At 45.3% G+C, this 25,460-nt stretch overlaps 1 protein-coding gene across 1 annotated transcript in view; it reads right to left on the bottom strand.

The window, feature by feature from the left end:
- LOC143803971 (receptor-type tyrosine-protein phosphatase beta-like) overlaps positions 1-25,460 on the bottom strand; it is a 92,230-nt gene that overhangs the window by 54,643 nt on the left and 12,127 nt on the right. Inside the window, exons 11-16 of the mRNA XM_077281721.1 lie at positions 10,196-10,453; positions 8,106-8,363; positions 7,726-7,983; positions 6,408-6,668; positions 6,053-6,310; positions 1,551-1,808 (exon numbers count right to left, since the gene is read on the bottom strand). Coding sequence (XP_077137836.1) covers positions 1,551-1,808; positions 6,053-6,310; positions 6,408-6,668; positions 7,726-7,983; positions 8,106-8,363; positions 10,196-10,453 — 1,551 coding nt within the window. The remainder of the gene's footprint in view (positions 1-1,550; positions 1,809-6,052; positions 6,311-6,407; positions 6,669-7,725; positions 7,984-8,105; positions 8,364-10,195; positions 10,454-25,460) is intronic.

Raw genomic sequence — 25,460 nt, 5'->3', positions numbered from 1 at the left:
TTTTCTCATTTTGACTCTCATAGTTGTTGTCCACCTATAATGTCTATTGCAGGCCTCATCTTTATAAGTGGGAGAACTTGCACAATTGGTGGCTGGCTAAACACATTTTTCCCCACTGCATATAATACTCAGAAAAAGCACTCAAAAATGTTTCTGGATTCAATTACTCATCCATAGAGTATTATGTGCTTTGTTTTACATTTTGGTGGTATATTACACTCCAAAAAATAGTTCAAAATTTTTTATGGATTTAATTTCTCATCTGTACAGTATTACGTGCTTTGTGTTACATTTCGGTGGTATATAACGCTTTAAAAAAGTGCTCAAAATCTTTTCTGGATTCAATTTGTTATCCCTAGAATATTACATGCATTGTGTTACATTACAGTGGAATTAAACTAAAAAAAAATGCTTTGCCTGCTGCGGGTGACCAATTTTTTTTCTAAGTTAAAATAAGCTTGGTTTTTAGAGATCTAGCTATTAGAAAATGCGTAAGGCATGTGGTAAGGGATGGAGAAGTGGAAGTGGTGATGATGGTGCATGCAGACACTGAGGATATGGGGCAGGTGCAACATCGCCTGTTGCTGGAGCACAAGAAACACACCCATCCATAACATGTAGCTCCTGTCTCACTTTTAAAGCTACACCAGTGTGAACAGGTGGTCAGTTGGATGTCAGATAATGCTTCCAGCATGAATGCTAGCACCACCCAGTCTGCCACATGATCCAGTCTCATCAGACAACAGTCTGGATCACTTAATCCTCACCCTGATCCTTCTTCCTCCCACCATGTTGAGTTCCAGGAGAACAGTGATGCCACACTAAGAAACTCCAAGAAGCTCTTTACAACATAATTTCTTCATTGTGGCCTCTCACCCTGCATGTTCCCAGAGGCACAGGAGGAGATACTGTTTACTGATGCACAAAACTTTGAGCATCAGTAAATTTCTGCATCAAAGAGTTAGGTGTTTCCTAGTCTGGGACTTCGTTAAGGAGAGTTCTAAGACAAAAAAAGGTCATTTACAACCTGTGCAATACCAAAACTAGCAGGGCACTGACCACTAAGAGCCTAATCACCACCAGCATGATCAGGCACATGTCATCTAAGCACTCAACTCGGTGGGCCAAACTTTTGGGTCTATATGCTTCCCAATCCCCTGTTCATGACACTGGCACAGATGCCTCCTGCACTGCACATGTCCTTGCACATTCTGAGGCACCATCCCACCCTGGCACTGCACATGTGCTACCGACGCCGAGGATTGCTGGCCCTACTTCAATGAGGGTTTCCTCCACCTCCTGCACCTCTTACACCAGTTCCCATCTCTCCTATGTGCTTGGACTGTGAAGGGAATGAAGAGGAATAGCTGAAGGAGTAGGAATAGGAGATGGAGAATAGTCATCATGGTGGAGACAGGCAAGTGTTGGCTGTATTAAACCTGACACATATGGCCAACTTTCTTGTACTGCTGCCTTTCCCATGATGCATGGGTTACATTCATCTTGGCCCCCAAAAGAAGCTAAGGGCAAAATATCTAAGAAGTACTCACGTGAATAGGCCGATATTTCTGAACTGTTTCCGGTCACATTATTCTCCCCAATGACAGCAGTGACCAGCAATGTGTAATAATTCCCCGGTGTCAGGCCTTCAATTGCATCAGAAGATGTGGCCACAGTTTTATTGAATGTTGGATTTCCCAGAATCTGGATTTCATAAGAACTTGCATTTCCATCTGGTTTATCCCAGCTCAGAGATATAGAAGTGGTGGTGATGATCCCTGTCATCAGGTTCTTCACTACTTCAGGTTCTTAAATGAACAGAAGAGATACAATTAGTTAAAAAATGATTTAGTAATAAAACTATATCTTGCCATTAGAGCATACTTTAAAGATTTTTCCATTGTTATTCACTTTTGCTTCAGGAAATGAGCAGCAGCATGGACAAATGGAGTCTGTATATATCTATGTCCTGATCATCACTAATTAAAATAAGATGTGTTTGATACCTGCCGATACTATGCTCCATAGTATGTTTGGAGCAAATCATCTTTCCCCTGTTCCAGACCAGTCCCTTTTTATTTTCCATTTAATTAATAGCTCTGAAAGTTTTTTTGGATGTCAGTTTCTGACATTTTTTCCTTTCAGATAATTCCATAATCGGTAGTATAAGAAATTTTGGGGATACACTTCACCCCATTCAATATGCATGGTGTTCCTGGGCAATGCACTCCACTATGCACAGATAACGTTTTTAAGTATCAAGTATCTTTGTTGAAAGTGATGATGAATATGGTTTTTCAATCCAGCACGATGAATTAAAAGCAAAAAAATCTATATTGTAACTTCATTAAAATAGTAGCATAGGTATAGAAAATATTTGATGCCTTTTGAGTCTGGCTGACTCAAACTTCATCAGTATTTTCTATGTCTATGCTACTTTCATCAGTATTTTCTATGTCTATGCTACTATTTTAATTAAATCACAATAAAAAACTTTTTGTTTTTAACTCACTGTGCTGGATTAAAAACTCCTGAATTCCATGATTACCCCTTCATGACCTTGGGATTTTCCATTTTTCGCTTCCCTCTTTCCCAGAGCCATAACTTTTTTATTTTTCCATCAATATGGCCACGTGAGGGCTTATTTTTTGTGAAACAAGTTGTACTTTTGAACAACATCATTGGTTTAAGCATGTCGTCTACTAGAAAACGGGAAAAAAATTCCAAGTGCGGTGAAATTGCAAAAAAAGTGCAGTCCCACACTTGTTTTTTGTTTGGCTTTTTTGCTAGGTTCACTAAATGCTAAAACTGACCTGCCATTATAATTCTCCAGGTCAGTACGAGTTTATAGACACTCTAGCATGACTAGGTTATTTTTTATCTAAGTGGTGAAAAAAATTCCAAACTTTGCTAAAAAAAACAATATTGTGCCATGTTCCGATACTCATAGCGTCTCAATTTTTCATGATCTGAGGTCGTTTGAGGGCTAATTTTTTGCGTGCCGAGCTGGCGTTTTTAATAATACCATTTCGGTGCAGATACGTTCTTTTGATCGCCCATTATTGCATTTTAATTCAATGTCATGGGGACCAAAAAAACGTAATTCTGGCATTTCTAATTTTTTTCTCACTACGCTGTTTAGCAATCAGGTTAATGCTTTTCTTTTATTGATAGATCGGGCAATTCTGAACGCGATGATACCAAATATGTGTAGGTTTGAATTTTTTATTGATTTATTTTGAATGGGGCGAAAGGGGGGTGATTTAAACTTTTATATTTTTTTTATTTTTTTCACATTTTTTTTACTTTTGCCATGCTTCAATAGCCTCCATAGGAGGCTAGAAGCTGGCACAACTCGATCGCCTCTGCTACATAGCAGCGATCATCAGATCGCTGATATGCAGCAGAAACGCAGGTGTGTTATGAGCGCTCACAGCTACCGGCAATCAGTAACCATAGAGGTCTCAAGGACCTCTATGGTTACTCTGCAGAAGCATCGCTGACCCCCGATCATGTGACGGGGTCGGCGATGCGCTTATTTCCGGCCCCCTGGCCGGAAGCGCCGGTTAAATGCCGCTGTCTGCGTTTGACAGCGGCATTTAACTAGTTAATAGCGGCGGGTGAATCGCGATTTCACCCACCGCTATTGCTGGCACATGTCAGCTGTTCAAAACAGCTGACATGTCCCGGCTTTGATGCGGGCTCACCACCGGAGCCCTGCATCAAAGCGGGGGTTCTGACCTCGGACGTACTATCCCGTCCGAGGTCAGAAAGGGGTTAACTGTTAATGTTCTCATTGAAATCAGATTTAGTTCAATTCTTCAGAAGCAATATTATATACATATAGTTTTATCCGTTTATATAAACTACTAAATCACTTATTCACTAATAGAGAATGAAAGTATTTTTTATTCTAATTTTTTTTAGAATGCCTTAAAATTTAGAAAAATGTGAAAATAAAATAAAAATTAAGACCTATAAAAAGCATCATTTATGGCACAATACTCTTTTCATTTCTATTGCCTTTATAGCAATTATTTTATTAATATACTTTTAAGGTTCTTGTCTGCCTCCCGAGGAATAAAGAAGATATTCTTATTCAGCATAGTAGGACTATTCATCACATACAGTATATTCTCACTGAGCACTCCTTCTTGCAGCATAGATTCTCATGAGGACTAAGGCTAGGGTCACATTGCGTTAGGGCAATCCGTTAAGCGCATAGCGCTAGCGGGTTGCGCTAACGCAATGCTTCCCTAGGGTCCGCGTTCGGCGTCCCCGCTAGCGCAGATCCCCGATCTGCACTAGCGAGGAACGGACCTCGGGCGCGCCGCGGACGCTGCAAGCAGTGTCCGAGGTCCGTCACTCAAATGATGCGACATCGCTAGCGCCCGCCCAATGTGGGCGGGCGCTAGCGACGCGCTCACTATTACAGGCTATGGCGGCGTTAACGGACTACGTTAACACCGCGTAATGCCGCGGTGTAACGTAGTCCGTTAAATGCGGTCACATAACGCAATGTGACCCTAGCCTAACACTATCATACTGATACTGGTTCTTTCATCCTATCACTGCCTTTCACTTTAATTTGCTGACCCTATGCAAGAGTTCCAGTAACTGCACCCATTAACTGTCAGGTAAGTCATTTTTTATATTTTCTAATTTGCATTCAACAGAATAATTGCTGTCTATAGCACACTAGCTACTTATGGATTCGGCTCCTCTTCACATGGATGTCATGACCCTCCCCTGGCCCAATCAATTGTTTTGATGAATAGTAGCCCTAGTTTATAGGAATTAGCCAAAATATTCTAATTGATATTTTTTTTTAATGAACATAATTATGTTATAGCTATGGTTGTAATTATTTTGTGTAAAAATGAGATTTACTTGTATTAATTAGAAGCATATATCTTCAACCTTGATTAAGTATCTTTTGGCGTGCACGTGAGAGTACAGTTAACATTTTGCAAATATTAGTTTTGTGTAAATCAAGGGAGTTTCTGGAAAGCACTACAACTTTCTAATGGAACTTGAGTTTCAGTTCTTCACCATTTCACGGTGATTGCTGTTACCAGTTGAATAATTAGAGTGAGCTGACAAAACTTGTATTGTTTTAAACGAAATATAGCGCTGGAATCATCAAGTAGTTTTCACAAGAATCCTGGGAAACTGCTTAAAGGGAATCAGACAGCAGGTTTTTGCTATGTAATCTGAAGACAGCATGAGGCTGGTGTTAAAACCCAGATTTCAATTATGCCTCTCTTATCAAGCTCTGAGCTTTTATTTGCTCATAATGATTGTTTTACCACCCGTAACTTATCATTGTTGTGACTAGCTGGTCATGAGAGCCCTGGTCTGCCTCGCCCCCTACTGTGATAGTCAGCTCACTGTCTATGGACCTTGTATATGGAGAGCCTGGTGTGCACGGGGTTAGCTTTCTCAGCTATATTGCAGGAAAACTAAAAGCTCTGAATGTGCCAGAACTGCTACCCCCAGTCATCTAAGTGATACATCATTTGATTCAGCTTCTTTTTGTCTACATCAAGTTGCTCTCAGATGAGGTAACAAAAACCTGCTGTCAGATTTCCTTTAAAATGTTGCAACAATTTTGTGCAGCTGAAAATTGTGCCCAAATTTGGCAAATTTGATATTTCTATGCCACTTTTTGCCAATTCAAACAACTTTTTTAAAAATGGGCAGAGCTCAGGTGTGATAGAGTCAAGGTAAGTATCTCTGATAAATTCATTATAATTTGTACCATAAAATTGCTTACATTATAAAAAAAATCTACACAAGAACTTGGCTGGACTACATTTCTGGTGGTGATGCGCAAAATTTGACAGAGGCAAAAGATTCATTAAAGAGGTGCATACTTCTTAAAATTCAGTGCATCTTCCAGGTTTACTTTCATAATAAGTGGTCAGTGGCCAGTCTTAGTAAATTGACCCATAATGCCCAAACTTTGACAATCAAAAAAACTTCTAACTAACTTGCACATCTTGGATACAGACATTGTGTAAATATATATTAATATATAAAGAATACTCACTCGTATACATAGATATATCTGAACTGTTTCCAGTCACACTATTCTCTCCAACAACAGCAGTGACCAGCAAAGTGTAATAATTCCCCGGGGTCAGGCCTTCAATAGTGTCAAAACTTGAAGTCACGGTTTTCTTGAAAGATGGATCTCCCACAATCTGGATTTCATATGAGCTTACATTTCCATCTGGTTTCTCCCAGCTCAGAGATATAGAAGTGGTGGTGATGATCCCAGTCATCAGATTCTTCACTACTTCAGGTTCTGTCATGAAACAGAAAATATATAAATAATGTCAAACTCTAGCTTTTATAATAAAACTTACTAAGTAAATTTTTTATATTACGATAGAAATACCCACTTGTATATACAGATATTGTTGAGCTATTTCCGGTCACATTATTCTCCCCAACAACAGCAGTGACCAGCAACGTGTAATAATTCCCCGGTGTCAGGCCTTCAATTGTATCAGAAGTTATGGCTACGGTTTTATTGAAAGTTGGATCTCCCAGAATCTGGATTTCATAAAAACTTGTATTATGTCCATTTGGTTCCTCCCAGCTGAGAGATATAGAAGTGGTGGTGATGATCCCAGTCATAATGTTCTTCACTACTTCAGGTTCTATTATGAAACATATAAGATATAAATATTACCAACAATAGATTATATAAAGAAATTAACAAAGTAAAATGATTAGATGACTTTATTCTTTGGGTCGATATCAGATTTATATATTTTTTTCTGTTTGGCTGTTATCACACACTAAAAACCCTTTTTTTCAAAGACTACTTTTTGCATTGCCATATTTTTAGAACTATCATTTTTCCATATTTCTGCCGACAGTCATATAAGGGCTTGTTTTTTGATGAACACATTGATGTTTCTCTTGGTACCATTTTTGGGCACATAACATTTTTTGATCGCTTTCTATGTCAATATTTGGGAGGCAAAATGAATAAAAACAGCAATTCAGGAATTTTTTTTTTTTTTTAATGTTGTTCCACTTGTTGTAAAATTGATAAGGCAGCTTTATTCTTCGGGTCCAGTATGATTACAGTGATATCACATTTATGTCTTTTTTATGTTTTAGAGCTTTTACGCAATAAAAACTATTTTATAGAAAAAAATAATTATTTTTGCATCACTGTATTCTGAGAGCTATAACTTTTTCATTTTTCCACTGATGGAGCTGTATGGCACCCTGTGTTTTGTTTTCAGCAATACCACTTTAATTTACATCTGCCTTTTTGATCGTGTTTTATTCCACTTTTTGTTCAGTGGTATGATAAAATAGCACAGTTTTTTGACTCGTGTATTTCTCTACGGTGTTTAATGAAGTGGTTAACTAGTGTGAAAGTTTTATAGATCAGTTCGTTCCGGACGCGTTGATAACAAATGTGTACTTTTTTTTTCCTTTACATAAAAAATACTTATTTATGGGTATAATAAATATTTTATTTTTTGCACAAGATTCATAAAAGAGGTGCATAATTCTTAAAATACAGTGCATCTTGCTCCAGTTCTACTTTCATTAAAAGTGATGAGTCACCATTCTTAGTGAATCAGCCATAATGTCCAAACTTTGACAATCAATTCAATTTCTAATTTACTTGAGCATGGCCATAATGGATAGATACATTGTGTAAATATATATTATCTCAATAAAAGAAATACTCACTTGTATACACAGATATTTCTGAACTGTTTCCAGACACATTATTTTCCCCAACAACAGCAGTGACCAGCAATGTGTAATAATTCCCCGGTGTCAGGCCTTCAATTGTATCAGAAGTTGAAGTCACAGTTTTATTAAAAGATGGATCTCCAAGAATCTGGATTTCATAAGAACTTGCATTTCCATCTGGTTTCTGCCAGATCACAGATATAGAAGTAGTGGTGATGATCCCAGTCATCAGGTTCTTCACTACATCAGGTTCTGTTATAAAACAGAAAAGATAGAAGCAATGTGAAACTCTAGGTTTTATAATAGAATTTGCTAGTAAGGCTGTACTACAGCTTCTCAAGGTGCAATATTTTTATTACGATAAAAATACTCACTTGTATACACCGATATTTCTGAACTGATTCCGGTCACATTATTCTCCCCAAAAACAGCAGTGACCAGCAATGTGTAATAATTCCCCGGTGTCAGGCCTTCAATTGTATCAGAAGTTGTAGTCACAATTTTATTGAAAGTTGGATTTTCCAGAATCTGTATTTCATAAAAACTTATGTTCCCATCTGGTTTCTCCCAGCTCAGAGATATAGAAGTGGTGGTGATCATCTCAGGTATGAGGTTCTTCACTACTTCTGGTTCTATTATGAAACAGAGAAGGTATAACTTTTGCCAACAATAGATTTAATAAAGAAATTAGCATAGTAAGATTATATTGTATCTTCTTATAATCTTTTATTATATTTGGAATAGCTATCCAGCCAAATCTGTCCTTTTCTCTTATAATGAAATAGTATTGTATTTGATGGCAATTGAGTCCTCAGTATGTGAGCAACTCAATATGTAACAAATATGTAACTAAGAGCAGTAGTCAAACATTGATTATTAGGTTTCATTTCGCCACACAGTTATGACCATTTTCTGCAACACAACGGGAAACACTGCCATTATGATTGTCACCCTTGATTTCGCTTCTCAAAAGATGATGTTCAACTGTGAATGTTTTAAAACAATGATTGTAGTATTGCCTAGGGAATTCTAAGTTAAAGGGAATCTGTTAGGCTACTTTCACACTAGCGTCATACGACGCAAGAGGAATTGCGTCGTTGCGACATACCGACGCAAGCAGTGAAAGCGCTGCACAACGGGGGCAGCGGATGCTGTTTTTCAATGCATCCGCTGCCCCATTGTGATGTGCGGGGAGGTGGGGGCGGAGTTCCGGCCGCGCATTTTCGGTCGGAAAAGACAGTCTCGACGCACCAAAAAACGTTACATGCAACGTTTTTTGGTGGCGACGGACCGTCGCAACATGACGCAACCGTCGCATGATGGTTGTGACATGTGGCAATGCGTCGCACTGCGTCGCTAATGCAAGTCTATGGAGAAAAAACGCATCCTGCAAGCACTTTCGCAGGATGCGTTTTTTCTACAAAACGACGCATAGCGACGTGCAGTGCACGACGCTAGTGTGAAAGTAGCCTTAGTAGGATCAATCCTCTGAAACAGTCTAATGTGTTTCAGTTTTATTCCTTAATAAACCAAGTTTTTCTTATGAGTAAACTAGAGATAGGTCCAATGCTATCGTGCTTTCCAACATACCGTATTTTTCAGATTATAAGACGCTCCAGATTATAGGACGTACTCCAAATTTTGAGGAGAAAAATAAGAAAAAAATATTTTTTAACAAAATGGTGGTGCGTCTTATAATCCTTGCATCTTATTGCGTACTGGGGGTGGTGGCTACAGTGAAGCGGGGTCCCAGGGTCACTGCTGGAGGAGGCAGGAGTGGGGTGATGCTGCAGGCCACAGGCAGGGATGAGGGGGGCTCCGATGTGTGGTGCACTGCTGCGGGGGTATTGTGCTGCTGTGGGGGTCTTCTGCTGCTGGCAGATGTCTCCGTGTGCCCGGCGGTTGCTGGCCGGTGTGGCGGGTGTCTCCGTTGCCCAGCGGGGCTGCGTGGGTGTCTGACACTGCCTGGGGCTCTGCCAACATTTTGGAACAGGCCAGAGCCCCGGCACTTCCACGGTTCCATGTGCGGTGGTCTCCAGGAATATGGCCACCGGGGCGGCGCATGCACAGATGGTGATCTCGGGACCAAGATCTAGAGAGATGAGATCTCAGTGCTGAACATTTTTGTTCAGTTGCAGCAGCAATATTTGCAGCATAGACAAGACATGCTGCCATATTGGTTGTCATCTTTGAATTAGCTTCTTGCTATTTAATATTTAACTTACATTAAAATATTGAGAAAAGGGTATAAGAAGGGTCTAAGAAGTCAATTGACGTAAACATAATAGAACATTTTAAGTAATCAAAAGGGTTTTTTCTCTTTAGTATACTCATTTCCTGGCTAAAGTGAAAAGTGATTAAAAATAACAACTCTCAATCTGGATGACACGTTTCATTCTAAATTTCACAGACAAACCTTTGATTTAAAAGGGCACCATATAATGCTAATATAAGAAATACTCACTTGTATACACAAGTATTTCTGAACTGTTTCCGGTCACATTATTCTCCCCAACAACAGCAGTGACAAGGAATATGTAATAATTCCCCGGTGTCAGGCCTCCAATTCTATCATAAGTTAAAGTCACGGTTTTATCAAAAGTTGGATCTCCCAGAACCTGGATTTCATAAGAACTTGCATTTCCATCTGGTTTTTCCCAGCTCAGAGATATAGAAGTGGTGGTGATGATTCCACTCGACAGGTTCTTCACTACTTCAGGCACTATTATGAAACAGAAAAAATATAAATAATGTTCAATACTCGCTTTTAATAAAGTAGTGCGTCCGAAAAGACAGTATAGCGAATTCTCATGGTCCAAAATGTCATAGTTTCAGAAAATACTTTTATGCCCAACGATGACAAAAGTATTCTCAGAGTGATACCTTTATTGGCTGACCAGAAAAAAATATATGTTTGCAAGCTTTCAGGGCACAGGGGCTCCTTCTTCAGGCAAGCTTACAAATAAGTATATATGAATTACACCAGCGTCCTCAATGACAAAGGAAACCTAAAAAATTATTTTGATTAAAAAAATAGGATATACAGCTGCTGGCAAAACTCAGGATCCTGTGTGAAAAATCCCATATGCAAAATACTAAATAGTAAAATCAAATGGCAATCCTTATAATGGTCACCTAATGAATATATAACCTTAAATGATGCCTAGTCAATAATTTAACTATAACAATAATGTTCAATATAACAAGTAGAAAGCCAATGTCATGTTAAACTGTGCACAATAGCAAGCTTAATATCCAAATTAAAACAGCTGCCAGCCGTATCTAGTTAATGCCACACACTGTACTGCTAACTGCTCATATAGTTGTCCCTAAATGATGAGCAAACAAGTCCAATGATGAACGCATTCACATCACAAGAAATCTATATAAGCTGTGCAGACAAACTTGTGTACTGCGATAAATCTCAAGGCTAATGGCAGTGGAATGCGTTACAACTGGCTTGTGACATGACCAGGCAACAAAAAAGACCTTGTACAACTAAATCAACAACAGCAGAATACCGATCACCTGTTGGAGAAAAGAAAAAAAAATGCAGCTACAGCGGCGACTGACCTGCTGAGTACCAGTTCCTCATTCTTCTACTGGGGCTGCAGATGGCACTGGATAAACGGAGCTTCAAGGAATCAAGAGGTACCTGCAGAGCCAGGGGAGCCCCGGCTGGTGGCGTCCCTGGTTGCGAGGCAATAGAAAAAATGGCCGACAGAGGCTGGCCGGAGTGTGATGTCACAGCACTACGGAGTGCACGAATGGAAAAAAGAGTTACCAACGCGTTTCGGGGAATACATGGTTCCCCTTCATCAGGTTCCAGCCTCTGTCGGCCATTTTTTCTATTGCCGCGCAACCAGGGATGCCACTGGCCGGGGCTCCCCTGGCTCTGCACGTACCTCTTGATTTGTGTAGGTTGGGAATAGATGGTGATGGGCTGGAATATGAGAAGTGAAATATGTCTTTGTTGTAATCTCTGCAGCTGAGTCATAGCTTAAAGAAGTTGTCGTGTGTGAGGACTGGCGGAACGCACTGAGTTAATATGGATGTTATAATTGGTGCATTCGCATCCTGGGGTCCACCATGCAGGAGAAAACCTGCTGCTAGAAAATGACAGCACTATATGGCAGTATAAGTGAACTCAGTTACTTCACTGAGTCACACAGAAAAGAACATGCTGTGCCCTGTTAGCATTACAGGGGAACACAGCTAACTGCTGAGCTGATGGCAGTCAGTGGTCACACACACAGAGAAGCACACAAAAACTCCTCACCAGAGGTGCCGGTATTCTAGGGGCTTATTTCAGCCAGGTCCCTGAATACAAACATACAAACTCCTCACCGGAGGTGCCGGAATTCTAGGGGCTTATTTCAGCCGGGTCCCTGAATACAGTCATACAGGTGCGACCACAATTAGCAAGCTCACAACTTGAAGTGATACTAGCGCATGGCCGTGCGGCCATGCAAACCTTTTATAACTGCAGCAGATTCAGGACCTTCCTAGAGGACCAATGGAAGCTACTACAATACCAGAGCAACTTCAGGACCTTTCTAGAGGACTAATGGGAGCTGCAGCAGTACCTGAGCATGTGACCCCCTGACCTCCAATGAGAGGTCTTACCCTGGGCATGCTCAGAAGGGAAAAAGCAGGACTTAGTCCCAGAGACGTCTGCTTGCCGCTAACCAGTACTGGCTACAATGGCTGAGCCTGGGAAAGCAGCAGAAACCATCCGCATAGTATCAGGCTGAGCCAGACGCTGGGACCGACGTCTCCACTGAGCAGGCTCCACTGCGACTGGAGAGGAATGGGAGACCACAGAGGAGATGGCTCGAGGTTCCCCCTCTGCAGAGGTGGGAACTTGACCCCTAACATTACCCTCCCTCCTAGGGCCCCCCTCCTTGGGCCTCGCAACGCTCGAAGGCAGCAATGAGCAGCGGAGCTCGAATATTCTCAAAAGGCTCCCAGGATCTGTCCTCTGGGCAAAAACCCTTCCAGTCCACCAAATAAATTTTTTTCCCATGTACCACCTAGCACCCCAAGATAGCGTTCACCTCATAATCGTCCGAAGATGAACCCGATGTCCCGGCAGACGACTCAGAAAACCGGGACATGTGTACGGGTTTTAAGAGGGACACATGAAAGGTGTCGGTGATACCTAGGCATGGAGGAAGGGCCAGATGGTAGACCACAGGGTTAACTTGCTTGAGAACCTTGAAAGGTCCCAAGTAGCGAGGAGCAAACTTAGTGGACTCAACTCGCAGCCTGATGTTACGGGCGGAGAGCTTCACTAAGTCGCCAGGAGCAAAGGTCGGAGCAGGGTGCCGATGAGCATCGGCGGAGGACCTCATTCTCTCCTTGGAGGCCTGGATGGCATCTTGAGTGCGGTCCCAAATGTCCCATGCCTCCACAGCCCAGTCTTCCACCCTGGAGTCGGCGGAAGACACGGGCATAGGCACAGGAACCTTCGGATGCTGACCATAATTATGGATGAATGGAGTCTGACCAGTGGAGTCGGCTACGGCGTTATTAAGTGCAAACTCTGACCACGGTAGCAAGTATGCCCAGTCATCCTGCCTGGCAGAAACGAAATGTCGCAAATATGTGACCAAGGTCTGATTGGTCCTCTCTACCAATCCATTTGTCTTGGGATGATATGCTGAAGAGAGACTTAACTCAATGCTGAGTAAATGACAAAGCTCTTTCCAGAACCTAGACGCAAACTGGGGACCCCGGTCACTGATAACTTAGTCCGGCATACCGTGTTGGTGGAAAATGTGTCTTATAAACAACGTGCCAAGGCCCGTGCAGAAGGTAAGCGTGGAAGCGGCACCAGGTGCACCATTTTAGAAAAATGGTCAGTGATTACCCAAATGATGGTGCAACCATGAGACTTGGGTAAGCCCAGCACAAAGGCCATCCCGACCATCTCCCAGGGCCTGTCAGCCACCAGCAGGGGATAGAGTAACCCAGACGGCCGTTGTCGAGGAGACTTATTTTTGGCACAGGAGACACACGCCCGAACATAGTCTCTGACGTCACGGGCCATATGCGGCCACCAGTACGTCCTCGCCAACAGCTCAGATGTCCAAAAATGTCCACACTCCCTGGATGAATGAGCCCAAGAGAGAACCTCCAGTCGCAAATTAGTAGGTACAAACGTCTTGCCCGGAGGCACCGATTCTAGCAAAACCAGAGCCACAGTTCTCAGGCTCTCAGAAGGGACTATAAGCCAAGGCTCCTCTTCCTCCTCCACAGACTACACAACGAAGCGAGAGAGAGCGTCCGCAGGAATGTTCTTCTCCCCAGAGAAATAATGGAGGGTAAATTGGAACTGGGAGAAGAATAAGGACCATCTGGCTTGGCAAGAATTTAGCCGTTGAGCTGTTTGTAGGTACACCAAATTTTTGTGGTCAGTGAAGACTTGGAAGGGAAAGCGAGCCCCTTCCAGAAGCTGTCTCCACTCAGAGAAAGCCAACTTCATAGCTAGCAACTCCCTGTCCCCGATGGAATAATGCCTCTCTGCTGGTGTGAAGGTCTTGGAAAAGAAGAAGCAGGGATGCTTCCGACCTTGAGCATCCTTTTGGAAGAGGACTGCACCAGCACCAACATATGAGGCATCCACCTCCATTATGAACGGCTTATCTACATCAGGGCGATGTAGGATGGGAGCGCTAGCAAAATGAGATTTTATAGAGAGGAAGGCCTTGGAGACTTCCTCCGACCACAACTTGGGATTTGCTCCCTTCTTGGTGAGGGCTACCAAGGGAGCTACCAAAGTCGAGAAATGCGGAATGAACTGAGGGTAATAATTAACAAACCCCATAAAACGCTGCACCGCTTTGAGAGAATGAGGTTCCTGCCAGTCCATCACAGCCTGTAGTTTGGCAGGATCCATAGCCAATCCCTGAGTGGAGATGATATAACCAAGGAAAGGCAAGGACTCCTGCTCAAACACACATTTCTCCAACTTGGCATAAAGAGAATTTGCCCATAAGAGGTCAAAGACCTTGCCAACCTCTCTCCGGTGGGAGTCAATATCTGGAGAGTTGATGAGTATATCATCCAGATAGATTACGACCAAGGTGGAGAACATATCCCAGAAGATTTAATTCACAAAGTTTTGGAAAATGGCTGGGGCATTACAGAGCCCAAAGGGCATCATCAGATATTCATAATGCCCATCTCTGGTATTATAAGCGTCTTCCATTCATCCCCCTCACGGATACGAATAAGGTTATAAGCACCCCGCAGGTCTAAATTGGTAAATACCCTTGCTCCCCATAGCCTATCAAAGAGCTCAGATATCAGGGGCAACAGGCACTTATTCCTAATGGTGATGGTGTTAAGACCCCTGTAATCTATGCATGGGCGTAGTTCTCCGTTCTTCTTCTGCACGAAGAAGAACCCCGCTCCTGCAGGTGACATTGACTTCCTAATGAACCCCTTTGCCAAACTCTCCTGGATGTATTGGGACATAGCCTCCATCTCTGGGAGCGAGATGGGATAGACCCGTCCCCGAGGAGGTTCAGCTCCAGGCATGAGGTCAATAGGACAGTCATAGGGACGGTGAGGTGGAAGGGTCTCTGCAGCCTTCTTGGAGAACACGTCTGCATATGACCAATAGCACTTGGATAGGGAAGTGAGATCTGCGGGTATCTCTGTAGTGGAAACCTGAATGGACTCCCTCACACATCTGCCCTTACAAAATTCACTCCAGCCCAAAATTCTCCCTGAGGACCACTCTATAAGAGGGGAGTGAAAACGTAACCAGGGCATCCCAAGTAAAATCTCATCCATCCCCTTGGGAAGGACAAGCAGGGAAATTATCTCTTGATGGGAAGGAGACATAGATAATGTGAAAGGGATGGTCTGATGTGTAATTTGTGTGGCAGTGTTGACCCATTTACCACTCGAACAGTCACTGGCCTGGCGAGCATCACCAGGGGTATGGTGTTGGGTGAAGGCAGAGGACATAAAATTCCCCTCCACCCCAGCTCCCCTCCACAGAAAGCTCGACTGTGAGAGTGGAAGAGCCTAAAGTGATTGTCTCTTTAAAGGACAACTTGGAGGAAAATGCCGCTGTGTCTAGTGAACCTCCTCCACTGGTTACTAGACGCGATTGTTTTCCCAACCACTGAGGACATTTATTGGCATAATGTCCTAACTGTTGGCAAATATTACAAACCACAGGTACTCGAGTGGCCCGGGACTTATGTCCCGCTTGAGAAACCTCCATGGCCTCATGGGTGTCGGACGCCTGAACAGGAGATTCCAGAGGGCTGGGTCCGCTCTAACCTCCGCTCATTAAAACGGAGGTCGATGTGGGTAGAGATAGTAATGAGCTCCTCCAGTGTGGCAGGAATCTCCCTGATGGCCAAGGCGTCCTTCACATGGTCTGCCAGTCCTTTCCAGAACACCGGAATAAGGACTTTATCTGGCCACTCCAGCTCTCATGCCAGAGTCCAGAATTGGACGGCGAACTGGCTAACCATGGACGAACCCTGTGTAATTGCCAACAGTTGGAGCGCTGTATCGTGGATGATGCGAGGTCCTAAAAAGACCTGTTTCAAAGTGTCCAGAAAGAGAGGAGCACTCTGCACCACACGATCATCACGCTCCCACAGTGGCGTACCCCATTCCAACACCCTGCTTGACAAAAGGGATATGATAAATCCCACCTTAGCCCATTCCGTAGGAAAACGTGCAACAGAGATCGCTTCTACCGCCATGTAGTTGGCGGCTCTTGAGCGCACGACCTCAGCTGTGGATGTTACCGCAGTCGCTGCTCAGGCTGCCAGTGTAGCTGCAGCCAGTTTGTCCTCTGCCACCCCTGCTCCGACTTTATACCGTCTCCCGCTTCCAGACAAGTTTGCTGGTGACAGTAAGCTATGTCGGGGATTTGTGAGTCAGTGCTCAATACATCTTGAGCTCCTGGCTGCACGTTTTCCTACGGAACGGGTGAAAGTGGGATGAACCCTGATGAAGAAGGACGCTGCTCCTTCGAAACGCGTTGGTTTGATCCCTGCGACACCCCGTACTTTCTCTGAGCTCAGTGACGTCACACGCTGAGCCCTTGCCAGCGAGCTCCTCCCTCGGTTGGTTGCCGCTCGTATCCAGGGACGCTACCGGCCGGAGTTGTCCCTGGCTCTACGCAGCTCCCGCACGGCACGCTGCTCTGCGGTCACTCTTCCCTGCTCGTCCGTCCTTTTGCCCGCACACCAGCCCGACAGACACCACCCTCCTACTGGACTTACATCCATCACCACATACCGGGTACTGGATTACAACGGTGAGTGCGGAATTTACTCACTGGCTTTCCAGACACATCTTTGATCCTGGTTCTAGGTCGCAGTCCTGACCAGTGGGGTTTGGTTTAAATACACACTTGGTATTTTGTGTGGTGCTGGGCAGTGCAGCATTCATCCTTCTGCCATTTATTTTACTGCTATAGTGTGCATTATCTAAGCGTTGTTAGTGTACATTCCTAGTTGTCTCTATAGCACTGTAGCGCGGACCCAGTTTCTTTTTCATATTGAAAGTGGGATTTATTTTATTCCTTTTGTTGGGCAGGGCGGTGGAGTGGGCAATGCCGCTATGGGAGCGTAATGATCGTGTGGTGCAAAGTGCTCCTCTCTTCCTGGACGCTCTGAAACAGGTCTTTTTGGGACCTTGTGTCACCCACGATACCGCGCTCCAATTGTTGGCAATAGCACAGGGTCCGTCCATGGTCAGCCAGTTCGCCGTCCAATTCCGGATTCTGGTCTCTGAGCTGGAGTGGCCGGATAAAGTCCTTATTCCGGTGTTCTGGAAAGGACTGGCAGACCATGTGAAGGATGCCTTGGCCACCAGGGAGATTCCCGCCACACTGGAGGAGCTCATTACTATATCTACCCGCATCAACCTCCATTTTAACGAGAGGAGGTTAGAGCGGACCCAGTGTAAGCAGAGTTTTCGGCTGGCTCCCATCTTCGCCAGACCTCTAGAATCTTCCGTTCAGGAGTCCGACTCCCATGAGGCCATGGAGGTTTCTCGAGCGGGACCTAAGTCTCAGACCGCTCGAGTACCTACGGTTTGTAGAAATTGCCAACAACAAGGACATTATGCAAATAAATGTCCACGGCGGTCGGGTAAACGATCGCGTCTAGTAACCATTGGAGGAGGTTCACTAGACACAGCGGCATTTTCCTCCAAGCTGTCCTTCAAAGGGACAATCATGTTAGGCTCATCCTCTCTAACAGTCGAGCTTTGTGTGGACTCTGGAGCAGAGGGGAATTTCATGTCCTCTGCTTTTGCTCTGCGCCATGCAATACCTATGGTGATGCTCTCCAAGCCAGTGACTGTTAGAGTGGTGAATGGGTCGACACTTCACTCACAAATCACACACCAGACTGTCCCTTTCACGTTATCTATGTCCCCTTCCCACCAGGAGATTATTTCCCTTCTTTTTCTTCCCGAGGGAATGGACGAGATTCTGCTGGGAATAGCCTGGCTCCGTTTCCACTCCCCACATATTGAGTGGACCTCTGGGAGGATATTGGGTTGGAGTGATTCATGTACGGGCAGATGTGTGAGGGAGTGCATTCAGGTTTCCTCTACTGAGATACCCGCAGGTCTCTCTTCCCTTCCCAAGTGCTATTGGTCCTATGCAGACGTCTTCTCCAAAAAGTCTGCAGAGACCCTTCCGCCTCACCATCCCTATGACTGTCCTATTGATCTCTTGCCTGGAGCAGAACCTCCTCGGGGACGGGTCTATCCCCTCTCTCTCCCAGAAATGGAGGCTATGTCCCAATACATCAGGAGAATTTGGCAAGAGGGTTCATTAGGAAGTCAGTGTCACCTGCAGGGGCGGGGTTCTTGTTCGTGCAGAAGAAGAACGGAGAATTACATCCTTGCATAGATTACAGGGGTCTTAACCCCATCACCATTAAGAATAAATACCCATTGCCCCTGATTTCCGAGCTCTTTGATAGGCTACGGGGAACAAGGGTATTTACCAAATTAGATCTGCGGGGTTCTTATAACCTGATTCACATCCGTGAGGGGGACGAATGGAAGAAGGCGTTTAATACCAGGATTGGGCACTATGAGTATCTGGTGATGCCCTTCGGGCTCTGTAATGCCCCAGCCATTTTCCAAGACTTTGTCAATGATATCTTCTGGGATATGCTCTCCACCTCAGTCGTAGTCTATCTGGATGATATTCTCATCTTCTCTCCAGATATTGACTCCCACCAGAGAGATGTTGGCAGAGTCTTCGACCTCTTACGAGCAAACTCCCTCTATGCAAAGTTGGAGAAGTGTATGTTTGAGCAGGAGTCTTTACTAGGCTTGAGCGACTTTTATTTTTATAGGATCGGGTCGGGTTTCACGAAACCCGACTTTCTCAAAAGTCGGGTCGAGTGAAATCGGCCGATCCTATAAAAAAGTCGGGGTCGGGGTCGGCCGAAACACGAAACCCAATGCAGTGCAATGGGATACTATGGTTCCCAGGGTCTGAAGGAGAGGAAACTCTCCTTCAGGCCCTGGGATCCATATTTAAGTGTAAAATAAAGAATTAAAATAAAAAATATTGATATATTCACCTCTCCGACGCAGCCTGGACATCGCCGCTGGTAACCAGCATCTTCCGTTCCTAAGAATGGCGCTTGAAAGACCTTTGATGACGTCACGGCTTGTGACTGGTCGTGGCTGCCCACGTGACCGCTCAGCGACCAATCACAAAGCCGTGGCGTAATTTTCAGGTCCTAAATTCCTCATTCTAGGAATTTAGGACATGAGAATTACGTCACGGCTTTGTGATTGGTCGCTGAGCGGTCACGTGGGCCGCCGCGACCAATCACAAGCCGTGACGTCATCGAAAGGTCCTTCACGCGCTCATTCTTAAGAAGGAAGGCTGCCGGAAAGAAGCCGAGGGTGAGTATATTCCTATTAGGTATATACTCACCCTCGGACGCGCCCTGCTTCTTTCCGGCAGCCTTCCTTCTTAAGAATGAGCGCGTGAAGGACCTTTCGATGAAGTCACGGCTTGTGATTGGTCGCGGCGGCCCACGTGACCGCTCAGCGACCAATCTCAAAGCCGTGACGTAATTCTCATGTCCTAAATTCCTAGAATGAGGAATTTAGGACCTGAAAATTACGTCACGGCTTTGTGATTGGTCGCTGAGCGGTCACGTGGGCGGCCGCGACCAATCACAAGCCGTGACGTCATCGAAAGGTCTTTCAAGCGCCATTCTTAGGAACGGAAGATGCCGGTTACCAGCGGCGATGTCCAGGCTGCATCGGAGAGGTGAGTATATCAATATTTTTTATTTTAATTCTTTATTTTACACTTAAATGTGGATTCCGATACTGATTTCCGATATCGCAAACATATCGGAACTCGGTATCTGAATTCCGATACCAGATTCAGAAGATCGCCGACCTCATGGCCGACCCCACACAGGGGTCGGGTTTCATGAAACCCGACTTTGCCAAAAGTCGGCGACTTCTGAAAATGGCCGACCCGTTTCGCTCAACCCTAGTCTTTACCTTTCCTGGGCTATATCATCTCTGCCCAGGGATTGGCTATGGATCCTGCCAAACTACAGGCTGTGATGGACTGGCAAGAACCCCATTCTCTTAAAGCGGTGCAGCGCTTTATGAGGTTCATAAATTATTATCGTCAGTTCATTCCCCACTTCTCAACTTTGGTAGCTCCCTTGGTACCCTCACCGAGAAGGGAGCACATCCCAAATTGTGGTCTGAAGAGGTCTCCAAGTCTCATTTTGCTAGTGCTCCCATCCTACATCGTCCCGATGTTGATAAGCCATTTATAATGGAGGTGGATGCCTCATCCATTGGTGCAGGAGCAGTCCTCTTCCAAAAGGATGCTCAAGGTCGGAAGCATCTTTGCTTCTTCTTCTCCAAGACCTTCACACCAGCGGAGAGGAATTATTCCATCGGGGACAGGGAGTTGCTAGCAATGAAGTTAGCCTTTTCGGAGTGGAGACATGTTTTGGAGGGGGCTCGCTTTCCCTTCCAGGTCTTCACGGACCACAAAAATTTGGTTTATTTACAAACAGCCCAGCTGTTAAATTCTCGCCAAGCCAGATGGTCCTTGTTCTTCTCCCGGTTCCACTTCACCCTCCATTATCTCGCTGGGGAGAAGAACATTCGTGCTGACACCCTCTCTCGCTCCGTTGTGTCATCTGAGGAGGAGGAAGGGGAGCCTCAGCTTATTGTCCCTTCTGAGAGCTTGAGAACCGTAGCTCCAATTTTGCTAGAGTCTGTGCCTCCGGGCAAGACTTTTGTACCCACTAATTAGCGACCGGAGGTTCTCTCTTGGGCCCATTCGTCCAGGGTAGGTGGACACTTTGGGACAAAGTGGACACCTGAGCTGCTGGCGAGGACGTACTGGTGGCCACATATGGTCCGTGACGTCGGAGATTACATTCGGGCGTGTGTCTCCTGCGCCAAAAATAAGTCTCCTCGACAACGGCCAGCTGGGTTACTCTATCCCTTGCCAGTGGCAGACAGGCCCTGGGAGATGGTCGGGATGGACTTTGTGGTGGGTTTGCCCAAGTCTCGGGGCTGTACCATCATTTGGGTTACCACCGATCATTTTTCTAAAATGGTGCATCTGATGCCGCTTCCATGGCTACCTTCTGCACGGGCCTTGGCAGCGTTGTTTATAAAACACATCTTCTGCCTACACGGTATGCCGGACAAAATTGTCAGTGACCGGGGTCCCCAGTTTGCGTCTCAGTTCTGGAGAGAGCTTTGTCGTCTTCTCAGCATTGAGTTGAATCTCTCTTCCGTATATCATCCCGAGACGAATGGGTTGGTAGAGAGGGCCAACCAGACCTTGGTCACATAACACATATCTGCGAAATTTTGTCTCAGCCAGGCAGGATGACTGGGCTTCCCTGCTACCGTGGGCAGAGTTTGCACTGAACAATGCTGTAGCCGACTCCACTGGACAAACCCCTTTACTCCTTAACTATGGTCAGCATCCGTGGGTACCTCTGCCTATGCCCGTGTCTTCTCCTGACTCCAGGGTGGCAGACTGGGCTGTGGAGGCACGGGACATTTGGGATCGCACTCAGGATGCCATTCAGGCCTCCAAGGAGAGAATGAGGTTCTCCGCCGATGCACATCGGCCACCCTGCTCCAACCTTTGCTCCTGGCGACTTGGTGTGGCTCTCCGCCCGTAACATCAGGCTGCAAGTTGAGTCCACTAAGTTTGCACCTCGCTACTTGGGCCCTTTCAAAGTCCTCAAACAGGTTAACCCTGTGGTCTACCGTTTAGCCCTTCCACCATGCCTGGGTATCACCGACACCTTTCATGTGTCCCTCTTGAAACTCGTATACATGTCCCGGGTTTCCGAGTCATCTGCCGGGACATCGGGTTTGTCTACGGACGATTACGAGGTGAACGCTATTTTGGGGTGCAAGGTGGTACGTGGCAAAAAATTTTATTTGGTGGACTGGAAGGGTTATGGTCCTGAGGACAGGTCCTGGGAGCCTGCTGAGCACATTCAGGCTCTGCAGCTCATTGCTGCCTTCGAGCGTAGCGAGGTCCAAGGGGGGGCCCTAGGAGGGGGGTGTTGTGAATTCCGTTCTCAGGCTCCCTCCTGTGGTCATGAGTGGTACTTCGGTGAGTTCTGTCCGTGGACTCCCTCTGGTGGCTGTGAGTGGAGCTGCTGGTTCTGAGATTCCTTCTCCAGCTGCCCTCGTTTAGGGCTAGGCTGGATTCTCTATTTAACTCCACTCAGATCGTTACTCCATGCCAGCTGTCAATGTTCTAGTACTGGTTCAGATCTCTCCTGGATCTTTCTGAGGACCTGTCTACTCCAGCACAAGCTAAGTTCCTGCTTGTTCATTTGTTACATATGGTTTTTCTTGATAAGTTCTAGTCCAGCTTGCTATCATGAAACTACCTGGCTAGCTGGAAGCTCTGGGGGTGCAGAGTGGCACCACCGCATCGTGAGTCGGTGCGGGGGTATTTTTTGCAGACTCTGCGCGGTTTTTGTAGCTTTTTGTGTTGACCGCAAATATCCCTTTTCTATCCTCAATCTGTTTAATTAGACTGCCCTCTCTTTGCTAAAACCTATTTCATCCTGTGTTTGTGATTTCCTCTTATCTCACAGTCAATACTTGTGGGGGGCTGCTTTTACCTTTGGGGAAATTTCTCTGAGGCAAGTGAGGCTTTGTTTCCTTTCTTTAGGGGTAGTTAGCTCTTAGGCTGTGAAGAGGCGTCTAGGCAGAGTCAGGCACACCACGGCTATTTCTAGTTGTGTTGATAGGAGTAGGGTTTGCGGTCAGCAGAGTTCCCATTTCCCCAGAGCTCGTCCCGATTCCGTGTTTAACTATCAGGTAATTCCTGGTGCACCTAACCACCAGGTCCATAACAGTACAGCTGGCCCACAAAGTGTTAATGCATCTCAATAGAGGGAAAAGAGAAGTTCTGAGACCATTTTTTTTCTCTGCAGTGTGTTTTGCCTTTCTTTTCCCCTTAAACTCTGGGTGGTTCAGAACTTAGGTGTGGATATGGACATTCAAGGTCTGTCCTCGAGTGTAGATCAACTCGCTGCAAGGGTACAAAACATTCAAGATTATGTAGTTCAGAATCCTATGTTGGAGCCTAGAATTCCAATTCCTGAGTTATTTTCTGGGGATAGATCTAAATTTCTGAATTTCAAAAACAATTGTAAACTGTTTCTTGCTCTGAAACCCCGCTCTTCTGGTGACCCTATTCAGCAAGTAGGAATCATTATTTCTTTGTTGCGATCGCTTCTCTAAAATGGTCCATTTGGTACCCTTGCCTAAATTGCCTTCTTCTTCTGATTTGGTTCCATTATTTTTCCAACATGTGGTTCGTTTGCATGGCATTCCGGAGAACATCGTGTCTGACAAAGGTTCCCAGTTTGTTTCAAGGTTTTGGCGGTCCTTTTGTGCTAAGATGGGCATTGATTTGTCTTTTTCTTCAGCTTTCCATCCTCAGACAAATGGCCAAACCGAACGAACCAATCAGACTTTGGAAACTTATCTGAGATGCTTTGTTTCTGCGGATCAGGATGATTGGGTGACCTTCTTGCCATTGGCTGAGTTCGCCCTTAATAATCGGGCCAGTTCGGCTACTTTGGTTTCGCCTTTTTTTTGTAATTCTGGTTTTCATCCTTGTTTTTCTTCAGGGCAGGTTGAGCCTTCGGACTGTTCTGGTGTGGATTCTGTGGTGGACAGGTTGCAACAAATTTGGACTCATGTGGTGGACAATTTGACCTTGTCCCAAGAGAAGGCTCAACGTTTCGCTAACTGCCGTCGCCGTGTTGGTCCCCGACTTCGTGTTGGGGATTTGGTTTGGTTATCATCTCGTTATGTTCCTATGAAGGTTTCTTCTCCTAGTTTAAGCCTCGTTTCATTGGTCCTTATAAGATTTCTGAAATTCTTAATCCTGTATCATTTAGTTTGGCCCTTCCTGCTTCTTTTGCCATCCATAATGTGTTCCATAGGTCGTTGCTGCAGAGATATGTGGCGCCTATGGTTCCCTCCGTTGATCCTCCTGCTCCGGTGTTGGTCAAGGGGGAGTTGGAGTATGTGGTGGAGAAGATTTTGGATTCTCGTATTTCGAGACGAAAACTTCAGTACTTGGTCAAATGGAAGGGCTATGGTCAGGAGGATAATTCCTGGGTTGTTGCCTCTGATGTCCATGCTGCCGATTTAGTTCGTGCCTTTCATTTGGCTCGTCCTGAACGGCCGGGGGGCTCTGGTGAGGGTTCGGTGACCCCTCCTCAAGGGGGGGGTACTGTTGTGAATTCCATTCTCGGGCTCCCTCCTGTGGTCATGAGTGGTACTTCGGTGAGTTCTGTCCGTGGACTCCCTCTGGTGGCTGTGAGTGGAGCTGCTGGTTCTGAGATTCCTTCTCCAGCTGCCCTCGTTTAGGGCTAGGCTGGATTCTCTATTTAACTCCACTCAGATCGTTACTCCATGCCAGCTGTCAATGTTCTAGTACTGGTTCAGATCTCTCCTGGATCTTTCTGAGGACCTGTCTACTCCAGCACAAGCTAAGTTCCTGCTTGTTCATTTGTTACATATGGTTTTTCTTGATAAGTTCTAGTCCAGCTTGCTATCATGAAACTACCTGGCTAGCTGGAAGCTCTGGGGGTGCAGAGTGGCACCACCGCATCGTGAGTCGGTGCGGGGGTATTTTTTGCACACTCTGCGTGGTTTTTGTAGCTCTTTGTGTTGACCGCAAAGATCCCTTTTCTATCCTCAATCTGTTTAATTAGACTGGCCTCTCTTTGCTAAAACCTATTTCATCCTGTGTTTGTGATTTCCTCTTATCTCACAGTCAATACTTGTGGGGGGCTGCTTTTACCTTTGGGGAAATTTCTCTGAGGCAAGTAAGGCTTTGTTTCCTTTCTTTAGGGGTAGTTAGCTCTTAGGCTGTGAAGAGGCGTCTAGGCAGAGTCAGGCACGCTCCATGGCTATTTCTAGTTGTGTTGATAGGAGTAGGGTTTGCGGTCAGCAGAGTTCCCATTTCCCCAGAGCTCGTCCCGATTCCGTGTTTAACTATCAGGTCATTCCTGGTGCACCTAACCACCAGGTCCATAACAGGGGGGGTAATGTTAGGAGTCGAGTTCCCGCCTCTGCACAGGGGGAATCTCAGGCCATCTCCGCTGCGGTCTCCCATTCTTCTCCTGCCGCAGTGGAGCCTGCACAGCGGAGATGTCCCCGCATCTCGC

This window comes from Ranitomeya variabilis, chromosome 2 (assembly GCF_051348905.1).
Source record: "Ranitomeya variabilis isolate aRanVar5 chromosome 2, aRanVar5.hap1, whole genome shotgun sequence".
Classification (NCBI taxonomy): Eukaryota; Metazoa; Chordata; class Amphibia; order Anura; family Dendrobatidae; genus Ranitomeya; species Ranitomeya variabilis.
The sequence above is the reverse complement of the archived record's forward strand: the minus strand, read 5'-3'. Positions and strand labels throughout refer to the sequence as shown.